The sequence below is a fragment of the Protopterus annectens genome, chromosome 13.part0, assembly GCF_019279795.1.
Source record: "Protopterus annectens isolate FY-2018-M chromosome 13.part0, PAN1.0, whole genome shotgun sequence".
Lineage (NCBI taxonomy): Eukaryota > Metazoa > Chordata > Ceratodontiformes > Protopteridae > Protopterus > Protopterus annectens.
This window is the reverse complement of record NC_056747.1, coordinates 702,109,325-702,121,832: the sequence shown is the minus strand read 5'-3', so window position 1 is coordinate 702,121,832 and position 12,508 is coordinate 702,109,325. Positions and strand designations below refer to the sequence as shown.

Here is a 12,508-nt window from a genome sequence, read left to right as displayed (position 1 = left end):
AAGCTAATCAACCTTGGCATAAATAAAGGGCTGTGAAACTGGATCATCAAGTTCCTGACTGGAAGAGTACAAAGGACCTCTACTGGTAACAACACTTCAGGGAGTATTACAGTCAACACCAGAGTACCCCAGGGCTGTGTGCTGAGTCTACTGTTCACAATCCTTACCCATGACTGCTCTGTGAAAGCTAGCAACAACCACATCATCAAATTTGCAGAATATACCACAGTGGTGGGACTTATAAGTGGTGATGACGAGAGTGGGTATAGGAATGAGGTCAACTCCCTGATTGAATGGTGTAGTAACAATTTGGACCTGAACGTCAATAAAACAAAAGAAATTACTGACTTCAGAAATTGCTTTGCTGTGAACCTGCTCCTTAAGCTCAAGGGTGAAGAAGTGGAGAGAGTCCAAACTACAAAGTTCCTGGGGGTACATATATCAGAGGATCTTTCTTATAGTACAAACACAGGCCAGCTAATTAAAAAAGTCCACCAGTGACTACACTGTGGGTGGTTCCTCCTTGGCATCATAACTATATGCTTGGAAAGCTTACTGTTTTTTTTTTTCATTTGAATCAGTTCAACAGGCTGAATTGTGTTTCTTAATATGGAAGACTGTTTTGCTCACTGATTTGACTTCTGCTATGAGAGTGCCTGAGTTATAAGCACTTGTAGTAAGTGAGCCCTACCTCATTTTTTCACATGGGCAGGGTATCTTTGAAAACTAACCCTTCTTTTATGCCTAAAGTGGTGCTAGTGGTGAGTCACCTCTGTCGAATTTTTCACAAGGACAGGATCTCCATGAGAATTAACACTTCCTTTATGCCTAAATTGGTCTCCAAGTTTACCTTTAGCCAGGCTATAAAGCTCCCTGTCTTTTTCTCTTGACCATAGAATAAGGGAGAAGATTTTTCATACTCTGGATGTTCACAAGCAGTTCAGATACTACTTAAACAAACTCAAGCCTCATTTAAAACTAATCAGCAGTTTTTCTCTATGAATGTTAGAGGACAGCGTGAAAACAAACTATTTCCAGATGGTTGTCTCATGCTATTGCCTTTTGGTATACTCCAAAATAAGCCATTTCAGGCATGCTTAGGACTCATTCCACAAGGACTTTGGCTTCTTTGGTGTCTTCATGAAAAAGAGTGGACTCTAGAAGTATTCTAGAGGTAGGAACATGGTCCTTTGTACATTCAAGTACACAGCACTACAAACTGGATTGTTTTTCTAGGACCAAAGTAGGCTTTGCTAGGATCATTTTTCAGAGATTCTTAGATTCTTAGTCTCTTAGTTTCTAACTTTGGTAATCTAACCAAATAGCTTAGGCTTCTGCAATAGTGATCTAAATGTTGAACATAGTACTTTTGTGTAAATAAACTTAACATAATAGTAGATGTTCTAATAGGTCACTGTTTGCCCCTCCATCTTACCCTCTTATTTTGGATGTTTTCCCTTTTGCATTGCCAGGGTATGGATGTACACCTTTGTTAATTTAGTTTACTGTTAGGTTTGTTTCCTAGCATTATCCTTTCATGACTCTTACCTCCCCTTTTTCTAGTCAAAAAACTCTGAAGAAATTGGCATCCTAAGTGTCTTTATATGTAGCTTCCCTTAAGCTCCTGACAGTTAAGATCATAGGACCATAGATACATAGGAAGTTACTAGGCTATTGACCCTGAGGCCCTTATAAGCCTACACAAGAATTTAGCCCATGATTAGACAAGTCAGCAACCCAGTGCCCCTGCCCAGCAGGGACATGGGTGGAATCCCAGGGGTGTATTTTCTGTTTCCCATCCAGTTATCGCGGTTGCGCTTAAAAAGGGGTACGGAGGTACTCTACTTAATGTAGAGAGTGAGTCTGTTCCACAGATGGGGGAGTCTCTGAGACCATATCTGTCCTGCCAACAAGTCTTATTGATGTCACAGGCTAGACTGAGGCCGCGCATGCAGGTTACTCGAATGGAGCTTGACTTGCGGATATGCAGCAGTCCCATCAAAGCAGGGTCCGAGATTGCCTTGTATGTCAGACAGAGGTCACCTCCAAGGAGTCTGTATGAAACTGAGTAGAGAGATAGGGTTTTTAGCCTATCTGTGTATGGTAGATTTTTGAGGCCCTGGATTCTCCTGGTGAGGAACCTCTGTGGTCTCTCTAACTGCTGCATGTGCTTTAAGAGGTACATGCCAAATGGGGCATTGTACTTAATAATGGGCCTTATAAGGGAAGAATATAAGGACATTATGACCGCCGTATCCCTGGATGAGATACCCTTACTTATCAGCTTGGTCATGCAGAAAGTTTTCCATACAATGGAAGCAACATGGTGGTCAAAAGGCAGGTTGCTATCAACCTGGATGCCCAAATCCCTCACAACTGACTGCGTGCTTAGAACATTGTTATTAGGATGATGATACATTTTTTGATATTCAGTTTGAGGCCATGTTTCTAGAACCAGTCATTTGTTTGGGTGAGACCCTCTTAAAGGATGTCCACATCATTAGGAGAATTTATGACAGTGTCCAGCTTACAGTCATCTGTAAAACTGGTCAGCCATAGCCCACTGGTTTTGGCCTGCACCTCAGAATGCATATAAGTTATCCTAAAGCTTTGAAAACTGGCCAGTCACAGGAGATAGGACTGAAATAGCTTAGACTAGCACAACAGAGCTCTATTACATCATTTACTGTTACAGAAGAATTACTTGCACAATTGTACTTACATCATTAGATCACTGCTGCAGTAGTCACAGACAATGTGGAACATGCTATCAAGAGCCTGCTCAGCCAGCCAGCCAGCTTCCAAAACTTAAGTTCTTCTTCCACACACCCTAGCCACTGGTATGTATAAGGGATGCAGAGTGAAACTAGTGGCTAAGGCACCAACAATTCAGAATGTTCTTGACGCAGAAGAGTACATACTTGGGGTGATAAATGGTTGGCTAGCACACCATCTAAAGTGAGTGGATAAGTTCCTCATTTTTTGTTCTTTTGAATATGTTTTAGGACATTTCTGCCCCTTTGATAGCTTGTTATAAGAAAATGTACTTCAGCTTACGTTTTACAGTTGGACTTCTCTCAGGAAATTCCATGTGAAACTGTATTTTCCTATAACACTTTTATTTAAGAAGTTTTTTTTCTATGAGGCTTATACATTAATTGTCAGAGTGGTCTTTGGTAATTTTTGCCATAAAAAGTTTGCTTTTTGGAACAGAAATTATGACGACCCTTTTCAGCTCTGCTGACTGCTTATGAGTCAATATTCATGACTGCAAGCTGGTCCTAAACACTGTGGGAATGCATTAACTTTGTGGTCGTTTTTAGACTTTTTGTTTCAAAAAATGTATTGTTTATTCAATACCTTGTAGTGAGATGGCAGAGCAAGTGTATTTGGTGCTTGCTTCTAAAACATTTTACCTCAGTAAATACATTTTTAGTCAGAAGATACCAACAATTCCTGGCCCTGCTAGCCACCTGTGATATTCTTTTTCATGGCTAGAACATTGACCAGTGTCTGGCTAAGACTACTGATCCTTCCACAAGCAGCAAGAAAAACAAAAGTTGTCTGGGAGGCTTCATTCTTTAATCCAGCTTCCTCTTTGCCTCGGCCTCTGATAGATGACACTGCTGTGGTCATTAGTTCCTCATACTGCTCATCTTTTTCTCCTGGTCCCTCTGGTGCTCTTCCTTGAGATACCACCATGCACTGGGTATCAGGCACATCCTCTGCAACTGTACTGTTGCCTTTGCTAGGGATGGGAGAAGAACCCTTGCAGGCTTCATGGAAAGTAACAAGGGAAGCTTCTTCACTATACCTCACTGAGGAACTTTTCCCTAAGTAGGGTCCATCTATTATGCTGCTCCTGTTCCGGGAGCAGGCTGCTAATCCTCTCATGAAGCAGGTAACCGACTGCATTTGGCAAAAGGATTGCTGAGAGCATTTTAGTCTTTGAGTGATTATTTTCTTCCATCTTAGAAGAAGAGTAAAATAATTTCTTCCCTATCAGACTCTGACTCTCAGTTGGGGAACAGGATTTAGACTGTGACTGACTTTCTCATGTTCACTCACTAGAGGGTGAATCTAAATCTGAAAAGAGTCTTTCCTCATATTTTACTCCTTAAGAGCGGTCTTTTTCTAATACTGTTGGAAAATGCAGATTCTTTCAGTGGGAGCAAAAAGACATGTTTAAATCTCAATAAAGATATTATGATTTAATTACAATTAGATTGGATTTTCCTGTATGTTCACCTAAATTGGCAAACCGTTGAATCTCCCTCATGTGAAGTCTGGCCAAGGGAATTGGAAGAATAGTAAAGGCCACGAAACCTAGAATTCTGAGATATTTCCTAGCAGGTGCCAGAGTCTGCTTGGGAAATATCAGAAATTGTTCCTTGTAAGATACGCTTTGTTCTGAAGAAGAAAAGTCATCATGAGGGATATACTCAGAAACCATTCAATAAACACCCTCCAGTGAAATGGAATGAAAGAATATTTCTCTATATTCACCTGAAATCCCAGAATGAGAAAAAGGATTTTGTATCCAAGACAGAGAATCTTGACAACTTGTAAAACAATCTGTAAAAATAAGGCAGCCATCTAAATATGGAAAAATGTGAATGCTCTGCATCCTGCAGTGGGTTATTTACAAGAACCAGAAACTTTGTAAAGACTTATAGCTTTTGACAACCAAAAGGATAAAGCAGAAATTTGAAAATGCAAACCAGACACAGAAAAGTGTAAAAAGCATCTGAAATTTTTGAGAAACAGAATGTGATGATACACATCTTTTCTATCCAGAGTAAATAGAAAACTGAGAGGTTAAATGAGAGGTAACATGTTCTTAAGATGCTACTAATATTTCCTCCAAAGCTGGTGCTTCTGTGTCAATATTGAGAAAATAAGTTTGGCTTCATTCTCAAAACCTTTGTAAAGATGTTAAAACTGAAATGTTAAATTCTGCTGTAGAGAAGTAAGTTATGTTTGTCCCTTCTGCAGCACTAAAGACAGTGATTTAAAACTTGGGATTTGGAGTGAATGTTTAGAAAAGAAAAGTCTATGACAGATCGCCATGTTTCTTCTTTCTTTGGCATCAGTAACATTCTTGAACAAACCACTTTCCTTGTTTGATCTGGAGAATCTGTCCTTTGACCTAGGATAGGAGAAAACAGTGATGTTTGATGTGATGGATTCAGCGGAATCCTTTGAAAGGGAGTGGGGGAATCCCACTACAACTTGTAGCCTTCTTGAATGGTTCTCAGAACTCAAGTGTCTAAAGTTATCTGGTACCACAGAGTGAAGCGAAGACCTAGACTTTAGGACAGATTTGTTAGTATGCCAGGGTGGGGAGGGGGAAAACATGATGGGGCATATAGTCTGCTTTTTTAGATTGTCCTTGGATTTGGCAGATCCACCCTTCTTTTTTAAACCTCCCTCCCTCTCACTGCTTTCTGCAATTATAATTTGTCTGTGCCTTGCTGGAATGTTTATTCTATTTCCCCATGAAAGGATCCTGAACTGGAAGGAAAATTTCTTTTATATTTTGGTAGAGGGTGTTGAAAATGTGGTTAATCATATGAATTAACTTCCCCTTTCATCAAATCTTTTAAGACTGTGAGCAGAGGAAAAACCAAATAATGCCTCTGTATACAGAGGAGCATTCAGAAGCCCAACTTTGATATCCTCTGTTAAAAATCTGAGAACACAGGCAGGTAAATCTCCTCATCACTGACTTGGGGCAGTTGCTCTAGAAACAGCATCAGCAGTGTCATCAGGACATTTCTGAGAGTGTTTGGTTACCTGAAACACAGAGGATATTAAAGAACTTTGAGATGTCTTAATCTCTGAAGAAAGAAGGCAAGCAATTAATGTGCTCATATTGCCAAAGGAAGCCAGCAGAAAATTAGATATTTGAGCTTGACAATTCACTATTCTGGATGCTAAAGTGGAAGCAAGTATAAACTTTCTTCTCAAACCTGTCAGAGACTTTCCCATCTTTGTCAAAAAGAATAGGATTAGCTGCCATAAGATTCTCAGTAGAGAAAGCTTTTGTCAAAAAAATGAGTACAGAGTATGATCTGGGGTTTCAAAAAGAGATGTGAGGGTCTGAAGAACCTATATAATTTATTAGACCTTCTTGGGGCAGGTGACTGAATGTCAGGCATACTGCTACTTGCAAGGAAAGCATCCTCTAAGGCTGGCAAAACAGAAGGAAAAGCTTCTGGATGAGGAATACCCATTTGCAACAAATCATAATATCTTTTCTGGGAGTCTTCTATTTCTTTTTGTTCCCACTGAAATAATTCCTTCATTCTGGCAACAGTATCAGAAAAGGAGAACTCTTCATGTGAGGAATCTGAAGAAAGTCTTTTCTAAGAATCACATTCCATATTCTATGGAGCAGGAGCTTGAGAATCACAGTCTTATGTCTAATTCCTGCCACTTTGACTGAGAATCAGAATCTGAGAGAGAGAGAGGAAAATAGGTTCCTTTTAAAATGAAGGAAAGACTCAGAATTAAAAAACTGACAGGCTTTAAATAAACATTTAGCAAAACTCAGCCAATCCTCCTTGTCTGCCCTGTGTGAAGGGTAATCAGGATTTAGAAAAGTGCCTGATTTTATGTTTCCTGTTCCTTACCTGAAGAGGACAGCTGAATAGCCACAGACGATGTGTCTGCCTCTTGGCCCTTAGTGGCTTTCTGAGGAGCAACACAAGAAGGACTGAGAAAAACTGATGAATGGTATTAGGAACCTAATAAGACCACAACATACTTCTCAACCTCACAGCACCAAATATCTGGGCAAAGCCAGCAAAAGTGGGGGGGACAAAGGCCAAAAATAAGGGCAGATTTGAAATACTGCTGCTATAAAGTTAGAAAGTTGATAGAATAACAGATTCAGTATCAGTATACATTTTCTGAAATATATCAAGTCTGAAACTCAAACTGTCTGTCATTATTTAGTATTATTTAGTGACTTCAATACACAATGGTTTTCCAGAAAACCACACATTTTATGAAGAACAGACCAAAATAAGAGGCAAAAATCTGGACATTCTGTGAAAATCTGGACAGTTGAGGTATGGGCCACAGAGAAGCCAATCAGCTCTGGCTGAGTAGAAGAGAAATTCAGGGTCAAGACTGAAGCTTCATATACAACTTTTCTCTTCTTGTGGATTTGGGAGGGAACAAATGAGGAGCCAGGACAAAGGTCCATGTCTCTGCTGAAAAAATGTGTCTGACAAGGGGTTAGAGGAGCCTTACCATATCATACTACCATCCTAACTAAAAAAAAAAATAAAATATGAGGCAAATTTTTTAGTGACAGCCAATGAACCACTAGTCTTTATTCCCAACAACACATTTTGATAAAACAAGTTAAACTTTTCCTTACAAAAAATTTACAATTGTGAAGTATTCCCTAATGGGGTACTTATCTGCCCAGCTTTGAATAAACACTAGTTGATTCCTTTAAGCCACAGCAGAGAGCAATGCTTGATAGCAAGACATTTCTGAGTTTGGCACCCTAACCACTGATTTTGTACTGCTCAACTTGAACTGTACAACAGTGAGAACATGTGGAAAGTGCCTTAAAGCTTTGGAAGCAGGCCAGTTTTCCGATCCTTGGCAGGATATGCCCCATATAACTTGGGCTACTGCAACAGTGATCTAATGATGAACATCATTTGTAATCAAATCTGGGAGTGGTCATTATGTTTAGTAATTAATATGTATGTATAGGGAGAGTCTGATAATCACAGAAACAAAAATTCTTATAGCTGTTATTAGCCAAGTTTTTATTGCAGGGCCCATCTGAAGATTTTTTTACTGAGAGTAAAGACATAAACCATGTTAGTAAAGCATGATCTTTTGTGGATGCTGGCTGACTTGTATGCGTTTTGCTAGGGCTTGGGGTTTGTAAGCAGTCCCAGCTAGAGGGATGGGATTGAGCTTCTATAAAACATCACAAGAGAAAGCTTGACCAATTAGAGGTTAGCATTTTGATCTACTTTATAAATTTTTTGGAAGGTGGATAGTGTTGTGGATTTAAAGACTGAACGTACAGGATTCTGTGAACTGCTCATTGGCTGAAATACATATTGGTCATCCATAGAGACCTGTTTTGACATCCATAAGGACCTCTTTGGTCATCCATGGACACCATTTCTATTACCCTGTTTTATCCACATTTTGTTTACAGGTTATGCTTATTCTGACAAATTGTTTGAATCTCTTTTGGGCATTACCTTTTGCTCAGACTGCCTTTTCAAATGACAAATGTTTAGCTTTTGACATAAATCACTTGCCACTCTTACATTTCACTGTTTGTCTAAAAACAAAATTTTGTACTACAGGCAAGAGATTTAGAACCACAGACTGTTTACATTGGTAAGGCATAGTGAATCAAGATGATAAACAACCTCTGTTGCAGTTTGACTTATATGCCCTATTAGTGACATAAAACTCTCAGCTTGTTGTATCATCAATACTAATTTCTGCTCTCTTTCCCAAATATAGGTGGTCTCATGAGTACCAAGAAGCGACAATTGAGAAGATAATTCGTTTCTTGAAGGGCCGCCCATCCAGAGACCAGTCAGCATTGGCAGAAGGCACTGCAGACTGAGTTTTGCCACATCATGGTACTAACTAGTGCAGAGAATTGTCTTTAAAGGAAAATTTTTTTTCAGTAATATTCCCCATGTATTCATGATATTGTCTATGTTTGCAGATGCAACAGATAAGTATTTTAAAGATGCAAACAAACATCAGACTCACGGGGTGCTGTAACTCCTACAGATGTATAATCTGCTAGTATTACAGTCAAAGTTAGTTACTCAGGACATGCAATATAAAGATGCCTTGTTCAATGTTAACAGCTTCTGCTGTTGGCACACTTCACAATGACTGTTTACACAGAAACCCACAAGGTTGGAGTTGGGCTGATGTTCAACTGAAGGAATTTATGTTCCTTTTTGTATATAGGTAAACAGGATAACAATTAATATTTGGCAACTATTCTTCTAGAACTAAAGCATATATGGCAAAATAATCAGCTACCCTCAGGAAACCAAACAAGGAACTTCACCATGAAAAATATGATACTCGTGGACTGTAAGACATTATATTGGCATCTTTAAACATGCAATATTTTTAGCATACTCCGATGCTGACAGGAAAAAGAACCATTTCAGAAAAAGAAGAGGAGGAAAGAATCTTGAACTAATGAGTTTTCAGAAGGCAAAACTGCATAATAGTTGCTATAAATGCAAGCTAATTTCAGATGAATGCAAAGATAGATGTCATTGGATTACGGTTTTCAATCTTCACTCTGACAAGGAAGAAATGTGTAAATGGTCTGTTTTGTAACTAGTACCAGACATGGCTTACTCTGTCTTGGACCATACATGTGCAAAACAAAAGATATGCCATATGACTTCTTAAATGTCTAGAAGAGCATTTGTGGCTTGTGACCTCTATGTTGTCTTTACTCCAAATGGTGATGCTAAAAATGTTAAAAAAATGCCTCTTTATCCTATGCTGCTCCTCGTCCTTTGCCTTATGTGAAGAAACCCTGCCTTAAATAAAAAGCAATACTCTAGAGTAGTGCATAATGAACTTGCTGTAGAACATGTTTAAAGATGCACCAAAAGAAGGCATTTCCTGCATGACAGTGTATGAACTTTGGTATGACCCCCACCACCACTCCATGGCATTTTCCAAATAAGTTACTATATTATTTTCTGTTCTAGAACTTCTGTTGCCTTTTCAGTGTGTTTTATTATGAACATACAGTGATATTTTAATCCTTGTAAACAATAGTTTTCAGTGCTGCTGCTTGTGAGTGTTACGTGTAATGGATGGTTTAAACTTGCAAACTCTATACTGTTGAAAATATAAATTGAAAGAAAAGACAGTATATTCTTCTTGTAAATGTACATTTCTCTTTTCTCTGAAGGGAGAGATGACATTTGCTTCAGTGTATGTCTTCTTTAGTGATTGAAGGGTTTTGTTTAATTTACCTAATGAGAGGGAGGAGCAAAAAAATTTAAATATAATAATATGAGAGCTGATTGTTAATATATTCTGAAATCTAGATGGGAGAGCAGTAAAATGTCATTTAAATTTCACGCTATGCAGAGCTGATACTTATTCTAAAACTCTGCTATTTTAAAAACAGACACTCCATATAACTTGACACATACCATTTTAACAGCTAGAACAGTGCCAGCAGTTACATAACTAACATGACTGGAATCTTCTAAGATAACCATCTTATGATCATGAGAGTGATGCTTAATGGGACATTTATGCTGTTCTAGGAACACTGAAAGTGCTGCAATTCATTATTGACCAATATCTTTGTTTTATTCTATGTAATCTGTGGGCTATGAGAGTTTTGTCTGAATTATTTTTTTTTTGACAATTGCATTCCTGTAGTGATTGACCTGCAATGGTTGTGTACTCAATGCAGTATAATTGCACTTATGATGTAACTACTGCAGTGTAATCATATCTTTATTGACTGTTATGCTTTATGATTATCATCGATTTTTTTTTGTGTTCTTGCATTCTTTTTTCTCCCATGGTGTCAACCATCCAGCTGTCCCAGTGATCCACATCCATGATGGATCTACCAGCCACTCCAATCATCCCCTGGGCTGTTACTGAATTTGTTGCTTGGGCCAACACAAATCCTAAGGGTGCTGTGGAGGGAGTCATTGCTGTCCTACCATCAGCCAGGGAATTATACTTTAATTCTACCCCATTTCTTCCTGTTGGGTGCTGTGGCTAATCTCAGACAACATGCACTGAGCAGATGATTCCTCCACACTTCTGCACTTCCACATGGTGCTGCTAATGGTAAGCTGCCTTGTGTCTTTGACTGAGTACTATGCAGTTGGCTTCCCAGCATCCACCAGGAAGCTCCTATTGTTCTGTGTGCCCCGCCCATTCAGCATGTTCCCCCTCGGATGGGCACGCCTGTCTATTCTCTTAATTTGCTAATCAAACCCATGTTGACAGCACTGTAGTCAGGGCTTTGTTTATGTATGCCATTGTAGTGGATGATCATCTATTTTTAAATATGAAAGGTTCAGCTTAGTACAGTTTGCATTTACTTGTTGTAAATATTTTTGGCAGTAAAAAATCTTACTTTCTTTTTCCATCACAGATACAAGATATGCTTGCACATTTAATATTACAGTAGAAATTATTATAATGTGCTATACAGACAAGGATCTTCCAGGGAAGCAGACTTGATGAAGGAGCATATTTCAGATCATTTCCACAGTTCAGTTTTGGGAAAAGGGTAAAGCTAAATATGTTATTTAACTGATGTAAGGTTCTAATGTGATTTACACTAGTGCAGACTTCAATTTATATTAGGTATTAAAGGTTATTCTGGAGCTGAATGTGACATCCCCACTCTGGACCAGTAATCAATGAGCCTTAATCCTCACCACTGTCACTGGAGAGGGACGTTCACTTGGAACAAAAATAGATATACACAGTATTTCCAGATGCAGCTTTCTGCATCAAGCACAAATTCCCTTAAGATCACACAGAGAACACACACAGTCTGAGGTCTGGGTTTTTCCTCTCATGCTCTCTCCAGGTCCCCAATAAGACTCCCCACTGGTACAGTTGTAGAGTTGAATCCTCAGTCGAGTGTCCAAGCCAAGTCCTCTAGCACCCTCTCTGTAAAACCAGTGCGTCATGTCCTTGCTCCAAGTAGCTCACACACACACACACACACACACACACACACACACACACACACACACACACGTGAAAGTGTGCCACAGATATGCCCCCTTCTGCCCATACTGTAAGACAATTACTACCACCAGACACTCCAAAGCCAGATACTCTAAGGCTCTTACAAGGTTACCCAATTATACTGAGTGAAATTAATACTAATACAAATGGTAGTGTTTTGACCAGTGCAGTAAGGCTTTCAGGAGTGGCCACAGATTCACCAAATAGATGTAAGTACTCTCAAAGGTTAAAATATTCTCTAAAGGACCAGACACAATGAAAAGTTTAAATATATTTAGTAATAAATAATAAAAGAACATGAAAATACTAAACATCTATTTACAATAAACACCAGAGTTTTAATAACAGGAAATATTAAAATAACACAGATGAATAGGTTCACACAGCTACAGACAAACAGTACTTAACTAATCTCACTATATCTTCCTGATTGATCTAAAGAATTACTTTCACTTACTAGAGCAAGGAAAGATGAAGTAGATGAGTGGTCTTCCTTCTTTGTCAGGTTCCAAAATGTTCCAAAAACAGAGTGCAATGAGACTTCAGTCTCATCTAGTATTAAAATATCATTACAGAGATGGCTTACAGAATGACATCACACACACATCTGGTCATATGACTTCTGGTTCCCACACTGCCCCCTTGGCTAGAAGCTGCCAGGATTTAGCACATATGTGTCAATAATACACACACACACACACACACACACACACACACACACACACACACACAC

At 38.9% G+C, this 12,508-nt stretch overlaps 1 protein-coding gene across 1 annotated transcript in view; it reads left to right on the top strand.

Annotated features, from left to right (window-relative positions):
* The window catches only part of SARM1 (sterile alpha and TIR motif containing 1), a 321,533-nt gene extending 311,039 nt beyond the window's left edge, over positions 1 to 10,494 (top strand). Inside the window, exon 9 of the mRNA XM_044054392.1 lies at positions 8,515 to 10,494. Within this exon, the coding sequence (XP_043910327.1) occupies positions 8,515 to 8,620 (106 nt within the window). The 3' untranslated portion in view covers positions 8,621 to 10,494. The remainder of the gene's footprint in view (positions 1 to 8,514) is intronic.
* Positions 10,495 to 12,508: the final 2,014 nt, after the last annotated feature.